Source organism: Indicator indicator, chromosome 4, assembly GCF_027791375.1.
Source record: "Indicator indicator isolate 239-I01 chromosome 4, UM_Iind_1.1, whole genome shotgun sequence".
NCBI lineage: Eukaryota > Metazoa > Chordata > Aves > Piciformes > Indicatoridae > Indicator > Indicator indicator.
Window position 1 is genome coordinate 33,182,591 of NC_072013.1, and position 26,989 is coordinate 33,209,579.

Sequence of the window (26,989 nt, forward strand, 5' to 3'; positions counted from 1 at the left end):
CACCAATGCTAAGGGAGAAACTGGGTGAGCTGCTGGGACTTGGTGCAGGACAGGGTGGGTGGCACAGCTGGGCAGAGCTGGCTGAGCCCTTGCAGGTGATGCTGAAGCAGGACTTGGGGTGAAGCTCTTGCTGCCCCTGGTCTTGCTAGGGGTTCTGTTTGGAGTCAGGTTCATATATCCCCACCACTGCTGCATGTGGTGCTCCCCAACATGGCTTGCAGGGTGGTCCTAACCTAGTAGCAGCACCCAGGTTCCAGTGCTGTCTCCATCTGCCACGGAACCTGAAGCTCCCTCAAGGCAGTAGGTGAGGAAGGACACTTCTCAGTAGTTTTTATTACATACAGCAGTAAGTTCAGTGCAGCTGGCAGGGAGGGGGGATCCTGGAGAGGACTAGGGGGAGTGCTTATGGTCATTGCATACAGTAGCTGCTGTCACTTCATCTTCAAGAAGTCTCTGCAACGAGACCAAATAAACCTTCAACTTTATCACTGACCATGCTGGGCTGCTCAAGAGCTTCATTTCTGATCCTTGGATCTGGGTCTGAGCTGGGCTTACAGAAAAGCACCCAGGCACAAGAGAAGCTGAGTGCTACCCCCAGGGCTACTTCCACTTGATACCCAGGCTGAGGATAAGCTTAGTGCCTGGACTTCAAAAAAATTGATGCCAGCACCCTGGGGAAGGGGAAGGAGCAGGCTGAAGGCACTCATGTGATTGTGTCAAAAGGGGATGGAAGAAGAGGCCAAAGCTCATTCTATGCCTCCTACCTCATTTCTGAAGCAGCACTTACTTCAGCAAGGTGGGCAGCTCTGGGTTGAAAGAGATATAGTCATGGCCCAGGCCAAGTTTTTCAGGAAAGGTAATGAACTTCACTTTGGTTTTGTCCTTGTAGGCGCTGTGTGCTGTCTCGAAGAGCTGCCCAGGGGATGAGAGTGGGGTTAGTGGCATGCACAGGGACCCCAAACCCCCTCCTGGCACCCTAGGGAAGGCCACCCCTTCTACCTCCTCTTCAGCCCCCCCCAAACCAGGCTAAACTTGTGCCCAGCCCCAGTTAAAGCCCACAGGGAGATGAGGGTGGTCCTACCTTGCGACCCAGATGTGGAGGCACCACATCATCATCTTCTGCATGCAGGATAAGGAGCGGGCAGGACAGCACCTTCACACTGTGGGCAGCAAGCACAGCACTGAGGAGTCACCCTGGAGCTGACAGACCTCTGGAAGCCTCCACTGGCAACCCTGCCCCCCTTTCCCTGATGCTGCCTTTCAGAGCAGCACCCAGTAGAACTTCCCCAATTTGATGATGTCAGGCTGCCCAGTGCAGTGGTGGAGCTGAAAAGCTGTGTAGATGAGTGCTGAGAGACATGGTTTAGCAGTGATCCCGCAGTGTTGGCTTAATGGTTGGACTTCATGATCTTAAAGGTCTCCAAACCAAAATGACTCCATGATTCTACAGCCACCCTGCTCACCCCAGCACCCTAATAACCTTTAAACCCCTGCCACAGGGTCTTCAGGATTAAAAAACACCTGTGAACCAGGTGGCTTATGGCCAAGGCACCCATAAACAGGGAGGAGGAGGGACCTGCCACCCCAGGGTGTGGGTTCTGCAATCTGGGTGGCACCTGAGCACATAGGGCTCAAAAAAAAAAATAATAAAATCAACCCCTGATGTTGGTTTGTGGACTTCGCTCAAAAGCAAAGTTGCTATCTGAAGTTACGCAAATAAAAAGCCACGTCTAAAGCATGAGTAAGCTGGGCAAACACAAGTGAGAGTAGGAACTATATGGTGTGACCTGACCAAACTGTCCCTCCTCTTCCAGGTGGTCCCAGCATCATCCCCACATCCCTGCAGGCACTCACTTCTCATCGCTGCGGAAGAACATGTCGCCCAGGGCTAGAGAGTCCAGGATGAGGTACCCGAACCCCGGGAACTGGCGGTAGATCTGCCAGGGAGAGAGGTGGGGGGTGCTATATCATGGCTTCAATGTACCCTTCCTCTGCTGGGGTGAGGCCTGGGTGGCTGGGGATGCCACCGCTGGGAGACCCCACAGGCAGAGACCACCACCCATCACCACAGAGGAACCCCACGGACAGAACTCCTCACCCATCACTGCTGGTAAGCACCACAGACAAAGTTCTGGGGCTCACCTTGGTGATGGGGATGTGAGCAGCTGCATCACGGATGTTGGTGTAGGGTGACTCCAGGACCACAGCATCAACCTGGACCCCTGAGAGTAAAATGGGTCTGGGGGGGGGATCCATCCCCACACTGAGCTGCTGCCATTCTCCCATCCCAGGCAGCAGCCAGGAGACCAAAACAGCTCCATCCCATGAGGGAGGACAAGGACAGCTGCTTGTCACCACCACAGGGGCCAAGCCTGATGCTTGAGCAGAGTGTGATGGGGCTCCTCAGCCCCTCTGTGGCCCCCAAAACCTGTGGTGACACAGCCACACTGGCCCTTACCTCGTTCTTCTTGCAGCTTTCTTGCCACATTTGTGGCAATCCTGTGACAAGAGAGATGACAGTGAGGGGGAGCAGCCACAATGCCCTGATGGGGTGCGTGGTACCCTCAGCACTCCATTCCCTGCTGACTTTTACTTTGCAGGTGCCTCCACCAAGGAGCTGCTCCAGCCCCTTGGTCCATCTCTGGGTGGCACCCATCTGGCCCCAGCACCTGCAGGGTGTCCTCACTTCACCTGTGCCCACACCTACCCTGTCCCCAAGGAGTGTCCCCAGAAGAGGATGCTGCTGTTCCCACTCCGTGCTTTGGTCCAGTCATAGAGTGCCAGAACATCTGTGGTGAAGCCACTCTCCGTGGGGTGCCCACTGGAGTCCCCATAGCCTGTGGGCACATGATTCTGTGTTATGACACTGGTGGAGCGACTGTCCCCAAAGGGACAGTCAACAAGGGGCCAGGAAGCAACTTTACCTCTGTAGTCAAGAGCCAGGATGTGGAAGTCAGCAGCCCCCATAATCTGTCGGAGGAGCACCATCCTGTTATGTCCTGGGAGTGGGGGTGGGATGCAGCCCAACACCCCCCCCAGAGTGGCTGAGCTCACTCTGCCCAGGGTCCCTCTGGGGTCCCCAGAGCCAGTGTGAGAAGCCTCACCTCAAACAGGTTCTGGTCTGACACAGGTGACCGCTTACCTTCAAGAACTGGACACGGTGGCTTGCAGCTCTGATGGAGACAGGGAGGTTAGATTTGGGGAAGAACCCTCAAAACACCCTCCCTTCCAGCACTGGCCAGGTGAGGGACCAAGATGGCCTTTTCCCAGGAGAAGTAAGCTGAATGCTCTGAGGTTGGTTTTGATGTTTCCCTGTAACTCAAAGGCACTTTTCTCCCTTGACCCATGAAGTCAAAACCCACCACAGCTGGAGGTCCCCTGGGAGAAGTCTTCCCCTGGGAAAGGTACAAGCATGCTCTTGGGTACTCACCTGGTCCCCCCATTGCCATGCAGGTAGATGATCACAGGGTGATCATCAGCAAGTGCCTCCTCGTACCAGCGCTGGTCCTTGCTCTGTGCCTCTGATGCTCTACTGCCTGGTACTGTGTGCCTGAAGGAACCAGAGCAGGGTTACGCTGGAGGTCCCACCTGTGACCACCTGGGATGCCAGGGCTGCCTTGCTCACCAGATTCCAACTGTGATGTCTGGCTCGGTGGTGAGGTACAGGCTGATGGTGTTGTTCAGAAGCAGCTCTGGCTGCCTAAGGTCCACGAAGAAGGGGAAGGCCACTGATGGAGAAATCACAGCCATCACATGGGCAGCACAGAATCCCAGCATGGTGGGGGTTGGAAAAGACCTCTGTGGGTCATCCAGTCCAACCCCCCTGTTAAAGCAGGGGCACCCACAGCAGCTTGCCCAGGATCACAACATCTAGGTGAGTTTGGAATCTTCCCAAAGAAGGAGATTCCACAACCTCCATGGGCAGCCTGCTCCAGCACCCTCACACCAAAGAAGTTTCCTGTTCAGGTAGAACCTTCTGGGTTCCAGTTTGTGCCTGTTGCCCCTTGTCCTGTCACTGGGCACCACCAAAAAGAGTCTGGCCCCATCATCTTGCCCTCTACACTTTAGCTATTGATCAGCATTGAGAAGACCCCACCAGAAGAACCCAAGAACCCTCATTCCCAGCTGCTTTTAAGCATTATTCCCAAAACTATTTAAATAATTTGCTCAGAAGTCAAGGGCTGTTCTATACCTGCCTCAGGGAGGGGGCAGGTGAGCACAGCCCTCTGCCACCCCATTCCACCCTCTTTCCTTGCCCTGTTGACACCCTGCATGCCCAGATGTGTTGCAACATCTGGCAGTAAACAGTGTTGAGTAACAGTAAACAGCACTGAGTTATTAGAGCTTGCAAAATGTGAGGCACCAACGGGAAAGTTCCTTCTATGGCTCCTCTGCCAATCCACGGCAAGGCGAAGGCAGGATGGGTGCTGTCCTGGTGTCACCCAAGTGCTGGGTGTGGCCCCACCCACCTTCTGAGGACATCCACCCCCAGCTCCCTGCTTGCTGAATCTCTGGGAAGGGGTCTCCCAGATGGAACAGCCTCCAGGCACTCACAGAAATTCAGGAAGACGAATTTGGTGAGCATGTAGGGGAAGAGGCGGATGAGGAAGGGCACGGAGATATAGATGAGGAGCAGGTTCAGGAGCAGGGTGCGCAGGCTGGGGCACCAGGCCAGGCGGCTCCTGAAAGGCAGACACCCATCAGCACATCCCCTCCCACCACAAGGGTTTTGAGCCACTGCAGAGTGGGGTCCTCATCCCCAATCCCAGTTGTGATGGTTGGTCACAGTGGGTTTTGCTCCACAAGGGCGTGAAGCTGCTGTTTGTGTCCCCTTGGGATGGGCAACCGGATCTCCATGTTGTATTTGGCTTTTGAGGATGGAGCCAAGGGGTCAAAGCAGACCCATCATGACACAATGTCACTAGAGGTCACAATCGGATCACCCCCAGCCTCCCACAAGATACCAGTGAGCAGGAAGGGCAGGGCACTGCCAGGGCCAGGAGCTGCAAGCCAAACCAGCAGTAAGGAGCGACCAGTACTCTGTGGCCACACCCCAAGCTGTAGTTGGTGAGATATGGTCTTAGAGGTATCCCCAAACCCAGCACCCAGAGCCTCTGTGATTCTCCAGGCAAAAGGAGCAAAGCTAGGAAAGGGGCTTGGGGATCCCCCAGCACCATGGGAGAAACCAGTTTCCAGAGCAATGTTCCTTAGTGCCACCAGCACAGGTGAGGAGTGTGACCACCTCCAACAGCTTCCTGCTTCAAAGGGCTGAGGAATGCACCCAGTGAGCCACCAGCCAGCCCCAGTTTCCAAGACCGAAGAGAAAGGTAAGAGCTGCAGCTTGCCCAGCACCAACATCTCACGAGACGATGGTGCCAGATAACAGGCAACCTCTTCCAGCACTAGGAAATCTAGAGCAGAGGCTTCTGCTACGTGTCCAAGCCAGAGTGTGCCTGAGGTCACCATCACTGCTGCTGAAACAGTTTTAGCCTGTTGCCTGCCCTGCAAAGTACCACTAGATGCTGAGAAAGCAGGTGCCAGAGCACAGTGGCATGGTTCTCCAGGTAGCCCAAGAGGGTGCAGGGTGCCACGAGCCATGGGGAGCTCCTCAAAACCCAGTCACTCTCCCAGACTGTCCTGTGAGCTGTCCCGCTGTACACCAGCAGCAACGGACCCGCAAAGCCCTCAGGGTTGCTTCAGTTAATTATTGGGTTCTAGTCTTGGTCCACACCTCACCTTCAAGTGCAGGGCTGAGAACTCACACCCATCCTTGCACAACACTGCATGGGCTGGGACCAGGGAGCTGTGTCCACCAAGGGGTAACTCTGACAACTGTCACAGCAACAAGCCACCACATGGCTTCATAGGGACAGCAAGGTGACATGGGGACACCGAAACAGAGTGCCATCATGGTCGGGGGTGGGGGGGCATGGCCATGAAATGGGATCACAGCCATGGCGGGATGACATGGGGACATGGCTGTGGTACAGGCTGGGCACAGCTGTGGCTGGAGGGGGACACGTGGGGTCACGGCCACAGGGAGGTTACAAGGCTATGGTGTGGGAACGCGGGACACGAACACAGCACGAGGTGACAGCCTCGGCGCGGGAGCACGGCCATGGCACAGGGACGGACCTACGGAGCATGAGACACGTCGCAGGGTGGGGAAGGACAGGGGAACCCGTCAGAGAAACACTACACGGGGACAGGGACACAATCGCCCAGCAGAGCCCCCCACTCCAGCCCAGCAGCCCGGGCTGCCCACTCCGCGTTGGGTCCTCACCGCTGCCGCCGGGTCGTGCTCTTCCTGCCCTCTGCATGGCCGCTGTCACCGTCTCTGTCCCCGCTATCGCCAAGGCCCCGCTGCCCCCGTCGCCGCATCGCTCCTGATGCTATCACCGCCGCCAAGCCCCGCCCGACGTCGAACAAGCCTCCCCCTCTACGGGCACAAGCCCCACCCCACAGCCAGCCCACGCCCCCGCAATAAAACACCAGCGCAGGCAGTCGGACAACGCCCCACAAGTCCAGGCCCCGCCCCATAGCCAATAAAGCTGCACCCCGCACAGCCAGGCCCCGCCTCTCACCCAATCACAGTCACCTCATGCAGCCAGGCCGCGCCTCACGCACCTAGGCCCCGCCTCACTCCCGGCAACACCTCTCCTCTCCTCCAGGTCCCGCCCACATCTTCCACTCTCAGCCAATCACCTGCCGCATCTTCCACACCACGTGCCCCCTGAAGCCTCAGGGTGGGGCCTGGGCTGCCCATGCTGGGGGGCCGCGCCCTGCCTGGGCTCTGGGGCGTGGAGGGAACCCCAGGGCATCCCAGGAAATGGGGGGACCCTATTGGGGCCGCAGCCCCCTACCCCTTATGGAGAGCTGGGGGCCAACAGCATGGGGACACGCGGAGAAAATCAGCCTTGCCACGGCAAGGAGAGTGCAGGGAAAGCTTCCAGCTTACCAAAGAATACCCAAAATAAAGGAAAAAAGCACTTTCAGCCCAAACTGGCTTCAGCTAGAAGGGGATAAACCTGCTGCTGGTTGTCCTCTCTCACCCACAGCTTTGTCAGGCTGAGTCAGGCAGAACTTCATAGGCTGAAGCTTCCCACCAGGAAAGAATTAAGCTAGTTTCACCAGTATTCCCAGTTGAAACCCTTCCAGGTGCAGGAGGATGTGCTGCCTGGACATGAGCACATATGGCTGGGACACGATCTGCATCACCCTGCTTGCCAGTGGAATCCACGACCAGGAGGACTTGCTTAAATAGAGCACAAGAAGGCTCAGAGAGAAGAAGCCTTTCTGCAGAAGAGTGCTGGCCTTTTGAGCTGCTCTAGTCCCACCTACCCTCCGAAGCAAGATCTGTGCTGCTGCTGCTTTTCCTGAACTCCTGTGATTGGTGGGACATGAAAGCTAACTAAATTTTCTTCTTTTTTGTCCCCTGGAGATGCCTATTCCTTTTTTTCTTGTCTCAGATCAGTGTATTTTTGTAAGGTTCTCTATCGAAATATCCTGAGACTGGATAGTCTGAGGATAATCAGATTATCAAAAGATCTTCAGACTGGAAGAAGATTGATTTAGATTAGACATTAGGATGAAATTCTTCCCCAGGAGGGTGGTGAGGCACTGGGACAGGTTGCCCAGAGAAGTTGTGGAGTCTCCAAGCCCAGAAGCGGTCAAAGCCAGGTTGGATGAGACCTTGAGCAACCTGGTCCAGTAGGAGGTGTCTGTGCCCATGGCATGAGTTTTGGAACTCGGTGATCTTTAAGGTTCTTTCCCACCAAACCATTATATGATGGTGGGACAAACTGCTGGCACAAGGGAGGGGTTGGGCACGTGGCTCTCCAGCACCCATGGTTATGGGCTTGGTGAGATGCTCAGCTGCAGCTGTGTGAATTGGTGAGGTTTATGTGGGCACAGACTGAGCTAAGCCTGATTGCAAATCCAAAGACAAACTGGTCTGGTCAAACCAGGGTTGTGGGCAAGTGCTTGTGCATTCACAGTCAGCAGATGTTGCAATAAGGTGGCACATGCCACCTGCGAACTGCTTATCTCGTGCTACCTGCCAAGAAGAAGGTAGTAGAAGCAACCAGCAAAGCCAGCTGGTTTTACATACCCAAGAGCTTTTTCCTTCCCTTCCCATTTCACCCCATTCCCACTTAGGTACTGGGGCTGCAGCTGGGGTACACAGCAGCACATTGCCATGAAGAGGAAGGGATAGGTGACCCCCAGCACCTTCTCTTTGTGGTCCATGGGGATAGAAAGGGTATAGCCAGTGCTACCTTCTAAGACTTTATTTGGCAGTGGGAGCTGAAGGAAGTCAGTGTGGAGTTCTGTAGAAGCTTTGGCAACACACTCCACTGGGGTGGAGGATCCATGCAAATACTTCTTCCAGTAAAGCTCTGGCACAGCAAACGTTGCAAATTTGAGGATTTCCTTGGCTGGAGGGAAGATCCTGCAGCTGAAAGGATGAGCAGCTTGAGGCACCAGCACCGGTGGCGGATATGAGACTTGTGCAGTGGGGGACTGGACATGCGATGGCAGCAACGAGCTGCAGCCGAGGAGATGCGGAACTGCTGCAGCTCGCCATTGTTTCAGGTGAACAAAAATATCCAAGTTTGGGCTTATTTCACCCCAAACTTCTCCCTTCACCAGCTGTGGGATGGAGAGCTTTCCAGGTGGATTTTCCTGCAGCGTCTTATCCTAAATGCCCCCCTTGTTTACTTTTCGATGATGATCCCCCCCCCCGTTTTTTTTCCCCCTAATTTTTGGCTATTTGTTTTATTGCCCTGCTGTTTCCAGGACACTTTTTCCAGTAAGAGACTGGGGCAAAGGGTGTCTTGCCCAACATGGCACAATGGGAGGAGATCCCAGAAGGCAAGAGCAGCTTTTGGCTACCTCAATGCTCCCACGGGATGTGGCTGGACTTCTCCTCTCCCCAGCAGAACAAAGCACCCCATTGTACTGGGGAAATGGGAAGGAAAGCATTACAGGGCAACCAGAGCTGTGCTGGGAGGGTGTTCCTACAGGGACTCAGCACCCATGGCCTTGCAGAGGGGTCACCCACTGCCTGCGCAAGCGTCCGCAGCCACTGACCCCATTTTTTGGGGGTGGCTTTGTGCCAAGCCTTGAGCTCACAGCACTGGGACCAGCCCAGCCGTTGGAGGCAGATTGTGTCCAGCAATCCTGGATTTTCCCACATGTGCCTTTTGTGTGTGTGTGTGTGGTGTGTCACACGTGACAGTGTGAGCTAGCAGGAGGTTTCCTTCCTCCGGTGCTGGCTGCAAATGCCACCATCAAATGCAGCTGCTTGCTGGAAAGGGGCTCCAAAAATAGATTGGTGTGGTCTGTGTCTGTTGAGGCTCCAGGGATCCTTGAAAAATGCTTTCCTCCTGAGGGTAAAAGGAGGGGAAAAATAAAATCAGGATGCCTTTGCTAACAGCTGGTCTTAAAAATGAGTCAGGAATTTGCACTGCACCAAGAAGCTTGGAGGGCTGCACATCCCTGTGGGGACAGAGGTGTTCAAGAAGTGTGTGGACATGGCACTCTGGGACATGTTTTGATGGCTGTGGTGGTCTTAGGTTGCAGGTTGGATTCAACGATCTGAAAAGGTTCTTCCAACCAAACAATTATCTGATTCTATGGGGACACGGGGGGTGCTGCATGTCCCCAACACCCAGCTGAATGCACGCCTCCAAACACGCGCCGAGCTGCTTTGTTGGGTGACTGGGGGAGATGGTTTGGGGCTGTCGCTTGGATTAGCGAGGAGGAGGAGGAGGAGGAGGAAGAGGAGGAGGGGGAGGAGGAGGAGGGTTGGGGGAATAAAGGTCCTGGCACTCGCCAGACTCAGCCGGGCTTGCAACAAAACAAAGCACCAGATGGTTTCAACTTCAACATAATGTGGCGGTGAAAAAGGGTTTGAAATGGGGCTGGTAAAAAAAACCAAAAACAAATGAGGAAAGAGAGAGAGAAAAGAAAAGAAAGAAAAACCTTGGGCAAGTGTCAGCACTGAAGAAAGACTCAGAGAAAAATGGCAAATGTTAAAAAACCCAAACAAAAAAGCCCTCCCCCGGCACAAAGCCATGGCTGCTAACATCTGTCCAGCAAAGCCACTCGCCAAGGCTCCCTTCCCTTTATAATCACCATGTGGGGACATGGCCCCATCCAGGGACAGGGCTTTGCTCGATGCTGAAAGACCCACTGGGTTTTGCCATGTCCCATTTCCCTGGCAGGCAGCAAATCTACCCTGACTGCTGCAGCACCTTAAGTCACAGAGTCACAGACTGGTAGGGGTTGGAAGGGACCTTTGTATATCCTCCAGTCCAGCCTCTCTGCTAAAACAGGGTCTTCCACAATAGCTTGCCCAGGATCACCATGTCTGGGTGGCTTTGGAATCTCTCCAGAGAAGGAGACTCCACAACCTCTCTGGGCAGCCTGCTCCAGGGCTCCAGCACCCTCACAGCAAACAAGTTTCTCCTCCTGTTCAGATGGAACCTCCTGGGTTCCAGTTTGTTCCCGCTACCCCTTGTCTTGTTGCTGGGCACCACTGACAAGAGTCTGGCCCAATCCTCTTGCCCTCCACCCTGTAGATATTGATCAGCATTGATCATAGAATCATTAAGGTTGGAAAATGCCATCAAGTCCAAACATCAACCCAACACCACCATTTCAACTAAATCATGTCCCAAAGCACCTTGTCCACAAGTTTTTTGAACACCTCCAGGGATGGTGATTCCACCACTTTCCTGGACAGCCTGTTCCAATGCTTGACCAAAGATAAGATCCCTTCTCAGTCTGTTCTTCTCCAGGCTCCTCACAGAGAAGCTCTGCTCCCCTATTACATTTTAGCTCATGTGTGGGCTCTTGTCTCTGGTGTAGCCAGTGGGACTGAGGGGCAAACCTCTGCAGGATCTCCTGGGGTTTTAAGCCTGGTTGCACTTCAAGGCAAGGCTTATGCAATTCACCAAACATCTGTGCATCTGTCTGTGAAGTTTTGTGTTGCCTTTGTTTCTCCCCCCTAAACATTTCAAGCTCACAGGCTGATTTTAGGTGCCTTAAAAACAAGGGAAGAGGGTGTAAAAGTTATGATGTCCCCAGTGTCTTCCCCAAAAGCAGCAAAAACGATCCCCTGCAAATGTGTGAGGGCAGATTGAAACATGAGCTGAACCTTTTATTAGGCACCAGAGAATCCACAAGCCACAACCCTTGGGGACAGCCAGCTCGTTGTCACTCGGTCTGTGCCTGTGGGAGCGTGGGTGGCTGATGGCTCCAGCCTCTAATGAGGGCTGCTGAGGTTTAAATAAAGGGATTGAGTTTGGATGGTGGCCATAGATAATGTGTCAGAGCCCTGCAGCCCACCCTGTGGGATGGCTGATGGGGCAGAGGGTTATCCCTGCTTGTGTCCCCACACTAAAGCAAGTGGAGGCACAGGCAGGTCAATATGCCAAGCCACCATGGGTGCTGGGATGAGTGGTGGGTGCCACATCATGGTGACACAAGGACACCCGGGGGGGATGCCAGCCCTGCAGGCCCCAGGATGGCAAGGAGCCAGGGTGCCATATCCCAGGGCAGGGGGACAGTGAGGTGACGTGGTGATGTGACCCTCAGGCATGGGGCAGCTCACGTGATGTACCATTGTTTTTTTGGGACACTGAGGAGCTGCAGGGCCATGTCCCCAGGGGTGTAGGACAGTGGGGAGCCATGGTGATGCCACCCTGGGGTGCAGGACAGCAAGGAGCCAGGGTGATGCTGTGCAGAGGACAGGACAATGGGGACCTGGAATGATGGCACCCTGAGGTGATGTCATCATGGGGTGCAAGACAGGGAGGGACTGGGGTCATGCCACTCTGGAGTGTGGGATAACAGAAACAGAGGTGATGCCACCCAGATGAGAGGACAGTGAGGAGCCAGGACAAGGCCATCTTGCAGTGCAGGACAATGGGGAGTGTGGGTGATGCCACCCAGGAACAGTGGAGAGTTGGGGTAGATACCACCCTGGGGTGCAGGTTGGTGGAAACCAAAGTTATGCCACCATGCAGTGCAGGACAGTAAGAAGCCAGGTTGGTGCCACCTTGGGGTGTGGGACAGCAGGGAGCCAGGTTACTGCCGTCCTAGGGAGCAGGAAGGTGGGAACCAAGGTGATGCCACCCTGGGATGCAACACAGTGTGGAGCCAGTGTGATGTCACCCGGGGAGCAGGACATCAGGGACCACAGCGATGCTACCGGGGATGCTTCACAGCCTGTGGGACCCCCCCTCACCGTCCCCCGTGGTGCCGAACTCCGGCGGTGCCAGGCAAGGGGCGGTCCCGGACGCACAAAGGCTGCCGGTTCACCCCGCCCCGGGGCCGCCCCCCAGTCCCCCTGTGGCCGCCCCCGAGTCTCTGCCCAATAAACGAGGCCGCATTTGAACGCGGCACCTCCCCTGGTACCGTTCCCGTTTCCGTACTCCCCCGCACCGCTCCGCTCCGCCGCGCCCGGAGCTACCGGCACCGGCAGCCGCGCTGGGTGAGCCCGGAAGGGGAGTGAGGGCGGGATAGGTGGGGAATTTACCAGGACTCCAGGGATGGGGGTAGGGGAGGAGGTCCCGGCTGCCGCCTCCGGTCCCTCCTCCGCGGGCGGTACCGGGGCGCAGCCCGCCCCTTCCCGGGGCTGCCACCGCGTGTGTCGGGAAACGGGACGGGACGGCGGGGGAGAGGGAGCGACGGGAGAGGTGGGTGCTGGAGAGAAGGTGGGTAATGGAGGAGGAGTGGGAGATGCTGGAATAAATGGGAGCTGGAAAGGGAGGATACTGGAGGGGGAAATGCGGGAATGCTAGAAAGGAGCTGGGGGTGGGGATACTGGAAAGGGGAAAGAGGGGCAAGGGAGAAGGGGGAATACTGGAAATGAGGAGGGAGGAGGATACTGAAAGGCGAATAGGGGAGTATACTGCAAGGGAGAGGGGGAGGCTGGAGTAAGCAGCGAGATGCTTGAGGAGGGAAGGGGATGCTGGAAAGAAGAGAGGGGAGCTACTGGAAGGGAGAATGGGGGATACTGGAAGAAGCGGAGAGATGCTTGAGGAGGGAAGGGGATACTAGAGAGGAAGGGGTGGCGTGCTGGGAACGAGAGAGGGATGCTGGAGGGGTGGAGGGGATGCTGAAGAGGAGAAGGGGGTTACTGGAGAGGAGACAAGGAGGGGATTGTTGGAAGAAGAAGGGGGAGATGCTGGAGAGGAGGGGGGTGATGCCCGAAGAGGTGCTGGAGAGGAAGAGGGAGATGCTGGAGGAGGGGGACAGGGGTTTCATAGCGTAGGGTGCAGTGGGTGTTTTGAGACAGAGTTGTGCCTGAATGGGTGGAGGCCATGCAAAAGCCTCCACAGTCCCTGTCAGTGGCCTTTGCTCAGGCGGCAGTGGTCTGATGGGGCATCCTGCCAAGGGCATCTCCTCCGGTGGGTTGTCCCTACCCACGTCCCATCCCTGGAGAGATGCTCCAAACACCCCAAAACGCTGGGAATGGGGTTTGGACCAACTGTGCTTGGGCTGAGCTGAGGAAGCAGCAGGCTGTGGCTGGAGGAATTAATAACAGGAGTTGTTTTGTCATCGGCGGAGCCCTTGCTGTCACTAAGGGTGGCAGACAGCATCTGCTGTCTGGTTGTAGGCTGTGGGCCTGTCACATGTGGTGGGATAAGGATAGAGCTGAGGCTGTGAGCCAGGAAAAGCCCCAAATCCACAACCTGGAAAGGGGGTGAGTTACTGGAGCTGGGTGTTCCATACAATTAGGTGTCACTTTGGGTTGGGTACAAAGGCGTCCCTGCCCATGGCAGAGGGGTTGGAACTAGATGATTTTTAAGGTCCCTTCCAACCCAAGCCATTCTATGAGTCTATGAATCTTCCTTGCTGCCCAAACTGGGGATGCTGGTGAGAAGCTTGGAGTTATCGCTGTGATTCAGCATCGTTATCAGAGCCAGTGCAGGACTGAGCTGGGTGGGAATTCCCAAATCCCTCCTTTCCTGGCATTGCTGGATCGACCGCCAGCTTGCTTTGTTTACTTCAGCAATAATCAGCTTTGTGTCTTGGACCTTGGGCTTTATCACACCCGGAGCTCCCTGAATTATTGAGCTGATGCCCCCAGTCCATCCCAGTTTCCAAAAATCAAACCAGATGGGCGCTTTGTTTTCCCTTGGAAAGGGGAAGGCAGCTCCTTGAAAGACCCTATTGCAATGCAAATCCCAGGCTGGCGTGAATATTCAAACCTCTGGGCTCCTTTTGAAGCCCTCTCCATCAATTTATGGTGCTTTGCTAAACCAGAGCAGAGTTTGCTTAACAGAATCTCTTTCTATCTGCTGACTTTGGAGGGGCTGGATGTGGTTTTGGAGAGGTGGTGTTGAGGTGCAAAGCAGCAGGGCTGTGAAAATTATGACCATGCTCAATGGGGAGGAGGAACTGCCAGCTGTAGAGTTGACTTTGGTGGTGACCCTTGGAGAACCAGGCATGCTGTCAAGTGATTTACTGATATTTGGGAGCTTGATTGGCTTTTTGTGGTGTGTTTTGGTTGGTTGGGTTTTTTGTTTGTTTTGTTGAGATTTTTTTTGTTGGTTGGTTGAGTTTTTTGTCTTTCCTTTTGTGGAACTGCTGCTTTCTAAGAGTCATAGATAAGTAGAGTGCTTTGGGTTGGAAGGGACCTTAAAGATCATCTAGTTCCAGCCTTCCTGCCATGGGCAAGGACACCTTCCACTAGACCAGGTTGCTCAAGGCTTCATCCAACCTGGCCTTGCACACCTTCAGGGAAGGGGCATCCATGACCTCCCTGGGCACCCTGTCCAAGTGTCTCACCACCCTCACTCTAAATATTTTTTTTCTAATATCCAGTCTAAATCTACCCTCTTCCAGCTTCAGTCTGTAAGATGGAATTTTGCAGGGCTGAGTTCCATCCTGACCCAGGCAGCAGCGGTGGGTGTGCAGTAGCTTAAACACAGCTGTGATGGGTGAGATGGTTCATTTGGGGCAGGAGATAATGAGTTAGATGAGACAACCCCAACTCCAGCTTTCCAGCAAGAGCTCAAGGGTTTGGTTTTGGTAGCTGCTGGGAATCTCATCATAAACTCTGCCATTAAAAATTGGGGTCTTGGTGGCTTTTGCCAGCTGTGTTCACATCATCCTGCTTGTCCTGAGAGCAGACAGAAGGACCAGTTGCTTTTAACCTGGGTGGGCGCTACCAAATGGCTACTTCTTGGAGAGCAGGTGCTTGTGTTTTGGAGGTAGCTAATTGATGCTTCTCCACCAGGCACTTGCTGCTAATTGCTAGGCCCTCGCTTGAGTCGAGGCAATCCAGAGCAGCAGCCAAAGCAACATTTTCTTTCCTATCCCTTGAAGGAGATGACTTGCTTGAGGACAGTGACTTATGGGAAGGGCTGGTTGGGGTGGAGGCAATGAAGCTCATAACTATGTACCCTGGAGATGCAACTAGGCAGAGCATCCTTGAGATCATAGAATTATTTTGCTTGGCAAAGACCTTTAACTAATCATGGAGTTCAACCATTATCTAACTCTACCAAAGCTGGTGCTAAACCATGTCCCTCAGCACCACGTCTCTGCATCTTTTTTAACGCCTCCAGGGATGGGGGTTCAACCACCTCCCTGGGCAGCCTGTTCCAGTGTTTCAGAACCCTTTCAGTGAAAAAGTTTCTTCTAATATCCTAAGATCTGCAAGACCTTTATATCATGCAAGTATGCTGTTTGCATTAACCCTGTTTGGAATCAAAAAAGGCTAGGTTGACAATTGTCATGTCTCTACATGATGGTTGACTAGCTAGTCTGTGTCTTCATAAGTTTGAGGTGAAAGCTTAGAGGTTGATATTGATTCCAGGCACTTAATATGCAGAGTGGTAATTACTGTTTAAGCCTATATTGTTTGAGTTAAATTTAGCTGGGAGTTGAGCCCTATCAAGCCTCTACATTCTGTGCCATGAAGGTTATCTGGATCTCAGAAGGCACTGGATTTAAAGGAAGGAGAGAAATGCTGGGGGAAAATTTCTCATCCCTCAATGCTTTGCTGCTCAGGACTTGTGTTAGAGAGGAGAGAAATAACGAATAATGTGGTTGTGACTCCAAGGAGTTCCTAAACTTGTCCCCTTCTGCACCGTCTGCTCAAGCTGGCCCTTTTTGGGAGGGGAAGGGCATAACAGAAGGGCAGCTATAAATCTAAACAAAGTGATGCCCTATGCAGGGAACAGCGCCTTGTCTCCTTGCAGGGGACCGGGGAGCCCCAGCTCAGCTGCCGCCCACTCATTCCCCCCCTATTATCCTGCCAGCTCCTGGCTGCCCTCCTGCATCTCAGCTGCTGGTCCATCTGGAGCTGAGATGAAAGGCTGGGGTTTAATTCAGGCTTTGTGTTTGTTCCCCCCCTCCCTCCCCTCTTAGCCCTTTCTTTGCTGCCACTCTCCCTCCTGTCACCAACCTCAACAAGGCAGCTCCGGCACGCGGGTGCGGAGGGTGGCTGGGCACACTGGGTCCCTGATGTCACTGACCTCATTATTTTGACTGCTGGGGGATGCCTCATGCGCTCATCAGGTAGGAAGGTTGGGTTTGGTGTTTTGTTGTTGGTTGGTTTGTTTTTTTTTTTTTTTCCCCCTTCCATTCTTGATGAGCTGCTGAATAATTCAGTCGGGAGTAGGCATCTTGGGTCACCTTGCGCAGCCGGCTGCGTGCCGGCGCTGGCTTCCTAAGATGGAGGTTGTGCAGGATGCGTGCAGGATCGCCTCGCTGCTGGCTGCTCGCTGTCCTTGACTGACTGACAGGTAGGCGAGGAGCAGTGCCTTTCTTTATTAATTTCTGATGCTTTTGGAGCTGGAAAGCTGAAATGCCCCTTCCCCAGGCTGCACAGGGGCGACTGGATCTCACCGAGCTGTGTGGAGCCCAGTTAGCTCCAACCATCCCTTACCGTGAGGATGTGAGGCTGCTGAAGCCATGGTACCCTCACCAAAAGCTCACCCAGGCTGTGGGGTGGGTCTGGCCCCAGGCAGGGACCACGCACCTGAGGCTCTTCTCTGAGGATTGTATGTTTCTTGCCGGTTTTACTGGGCTCCCCAGTGTCTCCTCCCTCAGCCCATCAGGTTCCCTCACCCATCCAGGTGAGTTTTTAGGGCTGTCTGCTTTGGGTACGTTTCTGGTATGTCTTTAGGTATGACACCAAGAGGAGGTGACCCCAATGCTTTTTAAGCATAGATGCTTGGAGACACATCAGGAGGTGATGTTTAGCTCTCCATGCTGATTAGGGGAACTGGTTCTGGTGGTGTGGAAGTAGGGTCAGGTGCTGGAGAGGTCTCTGAGGGGCAGGAGGTGGTTAATCCTGAAGATGCTCAAATAAGCCTGGGCAGCTCCAGGGGTTGGAGTCACCTTTGCTGCAGGTTTTGGCTGTGCCTTTTGTGGTGGGAAAGGATCTCCTCATACCAGTATCCAGCAGCTGCCACTATTGAGCCCAGTGGGTGCTGGTGGGAAATGGGGTTGCTGGTGTGAGAAACAAGTTTGTCTTCCTTCTGTTTGCAGACACCTGAGTTCTTGGGTGCTGACTCTTCCTTTGTGCCCTGGGATGAATGCAAATCTGTCTGTGCCCTCTTCAGCACCATCCACAGCACTTGGCTAAAGCAGCTCAAGAGACATCTGGGGGAGAGTGGAAGAAAAGGGGACCCTCGGGGTGTGAGAGTCATAGAGTGACACAAGGAGGGACTGTGTCCCTTCTCTTGCTGTCCTTGCCCATGTCAGCACAGGAGGAAGGGCAGGCAGGCTGGGCTATTTCTGTCCCATAGACCCTACGTGCCGCTTGGCACCAGCCCTGCCTCCCTCAGCAGGCACAGGGGCTCAGTGCAGCTCTGCATTGGCATCTGCTTCTACAACCAGCAAAGTCAAGGACATGGCTGCTGCAGTGTTTGTGCTGGAGATCTCCCAGCTCTCCAGCTACGGTGGTGGGACACAAGGTGCTTGGACAAGCTGATGTGGTGGCTCACAATGCTCTTGCAGATCAGTGTGTTCCTTGAGGTTGTGGTGGTGGGTGGTAGGGTGAAATCAGGCTGCACCTTGCAGCTCCAGTTGTTCTGGGATGTCTGTAAGCACAACTGGTGACATGGGAACCCTGTGGTGATGGAGCCATGGAGCAGACTCCCCAGAGAGGTTGTGGAGCCCCCTTCTCTGGAGGATTCCAAACCCATTTGGACATTGTGATCCTGGGAAACCTGCTGTGGGTGGCCCTGCTTTACTAGGGAGGTTGAACTAGATGATCTCCAGAGATCCCTCCCAATCTTCACCAGTCTGTAATTTTGCCCCAAGCCAGGCTGGGTGAACAGATACCAGGTGAATCCTTCATTTTGGATGGGAAATTTCCCTCCCCAAACAATTCCTGGGGCTGTAATGCTCTGATTAGCGTGAGAGGTGAGAAGTTGTTGACTTGCAGAGGACAAAGCCCTTGGCTGCATGGTGGAGAAACTACCTGGGCTTTGTTTGCTGGTGCAGGAAGCTGTCTCCATTCTGGGGTCATCTCTGCTCCAGGGCTGGAGTTGCTGCCACCCTTAGTGTCCCTTCTCAAACCCTTCTCTGCTTTCAGACATGGTTTGACCTAAGTACCTAAACAAGAGCAATGACCCAAGGGGAACATGTCCTCTCTGGGTGGCTTTGTGCTGAGGTTGTGGAGGAAAGCAGAGATGCTGCAAGCTGCCATCCAAGAATGTTGATAATGCGTTGGCCACCCAGACCAGCATGAAAAGGAGCTTATCTGGTGCAGGAATATGTTTTGTGCTTATGGAGTGAGATGTATGTGGTGGCTCACTGGTCTGAGGTGTTTGGAGTGGTGGGAGAGGCAGCAGCTGGGATATTTATGCCCTCCCCACCACAGGCAGAGCCCTGTGCTTTGCTCACTGCCTCTGGGGAGGTGTTGCTGTTGGGATGGTTGTTTATCTCTTTGCTAAGGTAGATAAAACATCACCTGCAACACCTGGAAACCAACTCCCAGGTTGTGGAGCTCAAAGGAACAATTTTCCGCTGAAACACCTCAGATGCTTCAGCTGAGGCAAATAAGGTGCTCATGGAGCCAGTGTGAAGTGGCACATAGGGACCTGGAAGCTGGGGCTGCCTTGCCACCTGAGCTGTCCCCACCTTGAGGGTTTAGCTCTGCAGGCTTTTTTTCCACCATGATCTTTCTGCTGTGTGACCTCTGGCTTCATCCAGTGGGTGGAAGAGGTTGGAGGTGTGGTAGAGCACCAACTTCACATGATGCCAACAAAAATGCACCAAACAATCCTGTGATCTTCATGAGTACCTACCCCTCTACCAGCCATTGAGGTTTTGGTCTTTACATGCCATGGATGCTATGGTTGATGCTCACCAGCCTCCTTTTTCCCCACAGGTTAGCGTGGCAGGCTATGGGATGGATGAGGCTGAGCAGGACCAGTATGAAGCTCGCCTCAAGGAGCTCTTCGACAGTTTTGACAGCACAGGCACAGGGTCCCTGGGGCAGGAGGAGCTCACCGACCTCTGCCACATGCTGCACCTTGAGGAGGTGGCACCAGCACTGCAGCAGACCCTCCTGCAAGGCAACCTCCTAGGCAGGGTAAGTCTAGGGTGACGGCGGGGAGGATGACGGCGGGGAGGATGACGGCAAGGTCCAGGGCAGCACTGAGCAGCTGCTTTGGCACACATGGGAGGGTAGTGGAAAGAGGCTTAATTTGTGAGTATCCAACATCCCTGAGGTTCTGGGGCTGCAAGACTTGCAACATGTGCCCCCCAGCACCACTTACTACAGCTTCTGGCCTGGGTCACCTCCCCAAACCAGCTCACCAGGTGCTTGCAAAGCGATGGGGACCTAAAACCAAGCCTGTGATTTATGTTGTCTTAAGCTGTGGTTAAACTGGTGAGGCCAGGTGAAGTCATGCACGCTTCTCTAGAGTAGAGAATGTTGTCCAGCTCCAGCAGTTGCTGGCTGAGCCACCTCTGTCCACAATACTGGGTGTTGGTGTCCACACAGCTGTGGTTATCACAGACCCACCTGGGCTAGGGTTTTGGGGGGACTGGAAGCCTGTGTAGGAGAGCAGTGGTTGGTGAGCACATGGAGCTTCCCAAAATGATTGTACCTTTATAAAGCTAAATGTCAGGGAGCAGAAGCTGCTTAACCTTGGGAAGACCTCCTGTTCAGCATGGATGTCCTTGTCCTCCTGTGTTACCTTCTTCTTAGCACAATGTGCTTGGGCTGTTTCCCTTAAAATCATCCTGAAATCCCATAATTGCTTGTTAAGATCAGAAGATGCAGAGCAGGGCAGCCAGGGATCTTGACAGACGTGAGCTAAGCAGCCATCCCAAGTCCTGTGTCCTATCAAGCTGCAGCTTTCACAAAACAATTCCTTCAATGAACAAAGCCGCCTCTTCCTCATCTGCCCCAGGGTCTGTAGCTCTTCTGCTGACAGCTGGGGTGGATACAGTTGGAGGTTTCTGACTTTTGGAGCTGTAGAGTAGTCTTTGAGCAGTGGAGACTTTTCTATGCAGCTTAATTGTCTTGAGCTCCCACCACTTGGATACTGTTGTGTGGCTTTGCTGTTTGTGGGATGGTGGCATAGAGGGGAAGGATTGCTAAAGATGAGGTGCTAAGAGCTGGTCTAGTATGGCAATGGTGCTCAGGGTGGGTGAAAAGTGAAGTTCAATGTAGCAGGGAACAGGTTGCCCAGGGAGGTAATCCCCCCTCCCTGGAGGTGTTCCAAGGCCAGGTTGGATGGGGCCTTGAGCAACCTGGTCTAGTGGAAGGTGTCCCTGCCCATGGCAGGGGAGATTGGAACTAGATGACCTTGAAGGTCCTTTCCAACCCAAACCACTCTGAATCTATGAAAGAGCCCAATGCACCAAAACCCCTCTGCTAAAGCATCTGGGGTTGGAATAGATCTCCCTTCCAATCCCCACCACTCTGTGACTCTGTGCCCTGGGACAAGCTCACAGGGGTGCTGCTCATGGCTGGGAAGGGGTGAGCATGATCCAGCACTTGGGATCATAGAATCATGGAACAGTAGGGGTTGGAAGGGACCTTTGGAGGTCACCCTGTCCAACCCTTCTGCCAGGGTTCACCTACAGCAGGCTGCACAAGACAACGTCCTGGTGGCTCTGGAACGACTCTGGAGATGGACCTTCCGCCACCTCTCTAGGAGGCACGAACCATCCCAAGGAGCATTTTTATTTCATTGCCCCCTTTTTAATGTTTTGGGATGGCTGTTGCTTACAACCTACGACCCAAGCATCAGAATCATCTTTGTCTGCAGCCTCTCCTGCCCCCTCCCCAGCGCCCGTGCTCGTTAGCAGCGGCAGTGGCCCGTGTCAGCGCGCGAGCCTGATTTAATCACCGTCGGCTCCTCCGGGTTTCCTAGGAAGCACGTCAGGAGGATAAGCAGCAAACATGTTGCTCCCCCAGCGTAGGCTTCTTGCACCTGCCCCACCGGCTCCTCGCCGCAGATGGTCCCTCTCGGAGCGGCTTTTGTTTGCCTGCACTTCCAAGAGACTGGGATTTATGGGAGGGCACCGGGGAGGGGAGGGTAATGAGGAGATGGTTTTGTCTGCTGAGGGGCAACCCAGTGGGGCCACGTGCTTGCTTTTGTGCTGGGGGCTTTGCTCTGGGGAATGAATGCACCAGGATGGGGCTGCTGGGTTGAGCTGGGAGCTGCATCCCCATGAGGGGCTGCATGTGCTGCTTCCCCCCTCCCCTGCTCTGTGGGCTGCTGTGGGGATTGACATGGACACACTACCTCCAGGGGCTGGAAGGGCTCTGTAAATCCTGCCTTGGCTCGTGGCAGAGCCAAACCATCCCAGAACCGCTTTCTGCATTTGATTGCGTGCAGAGGCGACACATGCAGCAATTCTTGGGATTCCTCAGGAAGGCTCTTTCCTCAGGATGGTCTCACTTGGCTGTGGGACCATAGAATCATAGAATTGTTTCAATAGGAAAAGACCTTTAATATCAAGTCCAACTATTATCAGGCTGCCCTTCTCATTGTGTTTCAGAGGGGCAGTGCCCATTAATTGGCAGCGCATGTGGAGTGGTGTCGTGGACAGTGCTCATGGACTGTGCTAATCACCACGGTTATGTGATTATTTTTTTTTTAATATTTTTGCTGTGAGAGCTGAGGTTGTTCAGCCTGCAGTTGAGAAGGTTCCAGGGAGACCTTCTGGTGGCCTTTCAGTGCTTAAAGGGGCTGCTCAGAAAACTGGGGACAGACTTTTCAGTGGGTCCTGTTGGGACAGGACAAGGGCTGATGGGTTTAAATTAGAAGAGGGAGATTCAGACTGGTGAGATGGAAGACAAGTTTTACATTGAGAGTGGTGAGAGCCTCTCCCAGGTTGCCCAGAGAGGCGGTAGAGGCCCCATCCCTGGAACCATTCCATGTCAGGTTGCCTGGGGCTCTGAGCAACCTGCTCTAGTTGCAGATGTCCCTGCTGACTGCAGGGGGGTTGGACTAGATGATCTTCAAAGGTCCCTTCCAACCCAAAATACTTTGATTCTACAGTATGCAGGGACCTGGAATAAGTTTGGCACCTCCAGACTCTGCATGAGGACTGTCCTTCACATTGCCCTCAGGCAAGGACAGGGAGTTCAGGTTTCACCCTGTGCTATTGCATTAACAAGCCTGCAGCAAAGACACCAGTCTGGGGTTTCATTCACCAGCTTCTTTCTGTGCTTTGGCTGGTCATCTCTTGCAAATATCCTCCCTCTGAGCCCCTGATGCTGCTCCCTTTGATGTGTAGCAGCTCTCTCCAGGCCAGGCAGGAGACTTGGTTGCAAAGTTGCTCTGTTCTGTGTCTTCCCCACTTGCAACCTTCTGGCTGCTGATGCTGGAAGGAGTTTGTAAGCAAGGACAGGGCTTTGGGAAAAGGACTGTGCTAGAAGATCAAGGGGAAGGAGGAGCTGGAAGGAGCCACTGATGCCGTTTTGCCCCAGAGACGTTGGACTTGCAGATTGCTGCTTTGCATTGCAGGGACACGTAGTGAGAAGCAGCAGGTAGCTTGGCACATGGTCGCTCTCTTTCTAGTGCTAATAAGTGATGGTTTCATAGGAAACATGCTTTCAAGCAGGTGTCAAGATTTCTCAGAGGTGCTGGTGTTGCTCAGCAGCTTGGCTGGTCCCTGGTTCCCATGGGGAAATACCTGATTCCTGTTGGCTTGCTGCTGTTTTACTTGTTCTGAGAAAATTCTCCTCTACCAGTGACTTAGCATGCCCCAAGCACTGGGCAGTGCCCTGGTCTTGCAGTGGGGTTTGCAGGGATGTGTCAGATCTTATATTGCTCTTCAAAGGGCTCTGTGAGCAGAGTTCCCAAACCCTCCAAATCCAGCCAAGCATGATGAAAAAAGAGTGTTAAGACTTTCCATATTCCAACAGTGGTTTGCTGCTCTGGACTTTGTGCTTGGTGATTGTAAAGCTTTTGGGTTGGTTTGAGTGGCTGAGGCTGTTCTCTAGAAGAGGATGGTGCTTCATGCATCACTGCTGCTGTTAATGCTCCTTTCCCCAGGGCTGGCCAGCACCATCCTTCTGCTAAGCAAAACACAAATCAAGGATGTCACTGGGCAGGCTGGAGAATTGGATGGAGAGGCATCTGATGAGGTTCAACAAGGGCAAGTAAAGGGTCCTGTATCTGGGGAGGAATAACTGCATGCACCAGTACAGGTGTGGGGCAATGTGCTGGGAAGCAGCTCTGCAGAGGAGCACATGGGAGTGCTGGTGGACAAGAAGTTCACTATGACCCAGCAATGTGCTCTTGTAGGCAAGAAGGCCTATGGTCTCCTGGAGTGCACTAAGGAGTGTGGCCAGCAGGTCAAGAGAGGTTCTCCTCCCTCTCTACTCTGCACTAGTGGGATCAGATCTGGGATTCCAAATTCAAGAGAGACAGGGAGCTACTGGAAAGAGTCCAGTGGAGGCTGCAAAGATGCTGAGGGGCCTGGAGCATCTCTGAGGAGGAAAGGCTGAGAGACTTGGGGATGTTTAGCCTGGAGAAGAGCAGCCTGAGAGGGCATCTGGTTAATGTTAATCAGTATCCGAAGGTGAAGAGGATGGGACCAGACTCTTTTTCAGTGGTTTCAGGACAAGGGGCAATGGCCACAAATTGGAACCCAGGAGGTGCCATCTGAACGAGAGGAAGGACATTGCTGGGAAGCAGTGGCAGCATGCTGCTTTGCCTGGCTGGTACTTGAGCACAACTTTCACTTTACTGATTTGCATTTCTAAGTACTCTGTGTAGAGCCCTGCAACATCCAAGGTCAAAGGTGCACCACAGACACTGTTGTTCCTTGTTATCTGGTTTGAGAGATTTTTCTGAAGAAAAATATCCGCCACCTACCTGCTTGGGTTACATCTACAGAGTTGGGAGCTGCTGCTCAGATGATGTTTGTGGAACCCCTATGAGCAGGCTCTGTGCTGCTGATTTGCATTTTTAAATCCTGCTGTGCAGCAGACCACTGCACTGGCAATGGGGTTGGAGAATGGCCACCTCCTGCCCTGCAGCCTAATCTTCCACAGGTTGCTTTGGTGCCGTGGTGGTCATGGTAAAATTGCTCTGTGGGCTCCACACCAGATCCATCTGTCCCTTAGGCAGCTGCAGCAGTGAGAGCTCAGCCCCTCCCCGGCTCCTTTGAGGCCTTGAGCAAGTCTAGTTGAGAGGCATCCCTGCCTGTGGCAGGAAGGTTGGAGTAGATGACCTCTGAGGTTCATTCTGACCTAAGCCATTCTATGATCCTTCCTTCACCCCCTTGGTTGTTGGTGCTTCTCGCAGAGCAGGGCTGCTCTTTGCACCTGCCTGGGTGTTTTTACTCTGCCCTGTAATTTGGTGCTTGCAGGAGTGATGCAAAGTGGTTTACTTTCATCTTGCTGCCTCGAGGTCCCATCCAAACCCAGCACCCAGCTGAAGGACCAGCTCTGTTTCCCTGTGGCTGTCATCACTATTCCCCATCTTCCTGAGAAGATCCCATGGGGAAGGGGACCTGTTATTCCAACACTCTCATCTTTTATTCATCCTCATTTAGTCTAAATGTCAAGTTTGGGGTTTTTTAATCAGGCAAATTCTCCTGTCTCTCTAAAGTGTCCTTTTTGAAGTGCACCAGCGCTCAGAAACGAATGGCAGCAATTAGTATTCAGATGAAGGCATCCCTGACGAGCTCCTTTGCTGAGCATATTCCTAACTACTTAATTACTCCATGTTTAGAACCTTAGGGCTGATTTGCACTGCCTGAGTTATGGGATGAGATGTTCTCCTGCATAGGGGTCCCATGGCTGAGCCTCCAGCTCTGCCATCATCCCTTTCTTGCTCTGGAGCATGTTGGTGTTTTTTGGGCTGTTTCAACCCTGAGAACAAGCTGGCAAACTGCAGATGTGGGTTTTGCTGCTTGTGCTTCCCCACAAGAGCATTGAAATCCCTCCCCCCCTCCCCATCAACTGTCTCCTACACTTCGTGGTGGATTCACAGCTATCAACTCTGCCTGCAACAGCAGCCTCAGTGGGTGCTTTAAATACAAAATCTGTTGTTCAATGCAACAAAAATTCTTTGAGGATTTATTTAGCCAGAAGAAATGGTAGCAGCCAGCTCTGCCTCACCACTGACCCATGTCAAATAGTTTCCCCAGCTGTCCCCAAGCTTCCGTCCCCCCCCAGGCTGGAATTGCTGACATTCCCCAGCATGGCTGTGAAGGATACTCCAGCCCCTTTCCAGCTGTTGTGGTGGTAAGGCAGGAGGCTTTCCAGGAAAAAACAGATGGGAAAGATCTTACCCAGTGGTAAGTTCACCCCTCCTTATTTTTCTCCTAACCACACTCCAGACCTTATATTTCCAGTCTAGCCCAAGCAGAGCTGCAGCAGGCAGGAGCCAGGGCAGGGCTGTCCTGGAAAGGATGCAGCTTTCTGCAATCCACTTTGGAAAGTCTTTTCTGAAGCTTAATTAGAGAAGCAGAACATTTCCAGAACTGAGTATCTCATCACTGGTCAGGGCTGGGATCTCACTGTAGGAGCCACTGACCCTGAGCAAGTGATCTCAAGAGATGGAGATTCACAGAATGGATCAGGTTGGAAGGGACCTTAAAGGGCACCTAGTTCCAGCCCCCTTGCCATAGGCAGGGACACCTTCCACTGGATCAGATTGCTTAAGGCCTCATCCAAGCTGTCCTTGAACATCTCCATCTCCCTGGGCAACCTGGTCCAGATGCTCCTTGGTCTTCTGGCTGTGTCATTTTTTACTTCCTGCTGGATGGAAAAAAACACAACCAATGCACTAAAGGAGTGGCTTTGAGTGCTTCTGTGACAACAATAATTTTTTCTGTGGGTTCAAAGGTTCAGACTTTTCTTCAGCCTCCAAGACTGAATGGGCTGAGGTTCACCCATGCCCTTTGTTGAGGCAGACACAGGCATGCTCTTCTTTCAGTGTGGTGGTCTGTTTGGATGATTTGTCCATCTTCTTGCTGGATTGTTGTTCTGATATTTAATTATTTGCACCAGTTGATTCCCTCTTTACTTCCTTTTTTTTCCCCCCCCCCACAGGTCCACTTTGATCAATTTAAAGAAGCACTTATCCTCATCTTATCCAGAACCCTCTCAAATGAAGAGCACTTCCAAGAACCAGGTAAACACTAAAATTATTTAAAATAGTGTTTTTATTTTGGCAAAGCAGGTATGAGTGGCTTCCATAGTGAAGAGAAAGTGCTTTTTAGGTTCTAAGAGAGGCCCTTCTGCTTGGATGCCCAGACCTAGGGAGAACTTAAGGTCTGTTATGGAGCATTGTTCAAAAGTGTTTTCTGAGGTATTAGATATAAATATCTCATTACCATGATCTAAATGCCTGGAGAGACATGTGGTGTCTGAGTGTAGACAGCTAACAGCACTTCAGATGCTCAACACACCCCACAGCTACCTAATGGGCTGAGATCTATCTTCCTCACATTTCTGGTGGCCAGAGAGGCTTTAGGAGCATTCCAGCTGCAGCAGATAGTTATGGGCAGGCAACCAAATGCTTTAATGCTGCTG

At 53.2% G+C, this 26,989-nt stretch overlaps 2 protein-coding genes across 2 annotated transcripts in view; one reads left to right on the plus strand and one right to left on the minus strand.

Moving 5' to 3' along the window:
- Positions 1-414: 414 nt before the first annotated feature.
- On the minus strand, positions 415-16,937 carry ABHD12B (abhydrolase domain containing 12B). The gene is made up of 18 exons (XM_054400685.1): positions 16,910-16,937; positions 12,617-12,766; positions 12,424-12,495; positions 11,618-11,708; positions 8,111-8,455; positions 6,284-6,439; positions 4,555-4,682; positions 3,626-3,728; positions 3,431-3,550; positions 3,143-3,173; positions 2,925-2,970; positions 2,708-2,837; positions 2,459-2,499; positions 2,143-2,222; positions 1,855-1,937; positions 1,082-1,160; positions 788-912; positions 415-453 (listed from the first exon to the last, which is right to left on the minus strand). The coding sequence occupies exons 1-18, from the start codon at positions 16,935-16,937 to the stop codon at positions 432-434; spliced, it is 1,830 nt and encodes a 609-aa protein (XP_054256660.1). The 3' UTR covers positions 415-431.
- Positions 16,938-19,384: 2,447 nt separating this feature from the next.
- NIN (ninein) overlaps positions 19,385-26,989 on the plus strand; it is a 76,594-nt gene continuing 68,989 nt past the window's right edge. The window contains exons 1-2 of the mRNA XM_054400312.1: positions 19,385-19,567; positions 26,507-26,588. Of these exons, the coding sequence (XP_054256287.1) occupies positions 19,385-19,567; positions 26,507-26,588 (265 nt within the window). The remainder of the gene's footprint in view (positions 19,568-26,506; positions 26,589-26,989) is intronic.

What these genes read in the sequence shown, in the direction of transcription:
- ABHD12B (XM_054400685.1), bottom strand. Translation starts at nt 16,937, where the DNA reads ATGGCTTCAGCAGCCTCACATCCTCACG. An exon ending in GGGAAGGAAAAAGCTCTTGG is followed by an intron (nt 6,440 to 8,110) that starts GTATGTAAAACC and finishes TTGTGCCCGTAG; the next exon opens with AGGGGGAGGCTTGTTCGACG. An exon ending in ACCGTGTCCAGTTCTTGAAG is followed by an intron (nt 2,971 to 3,142) that starts GTAAGCGGTCAC and finishes CTCCTCCGACAG; the next exon opens with ATTATGGGGGCTGCTGACTT.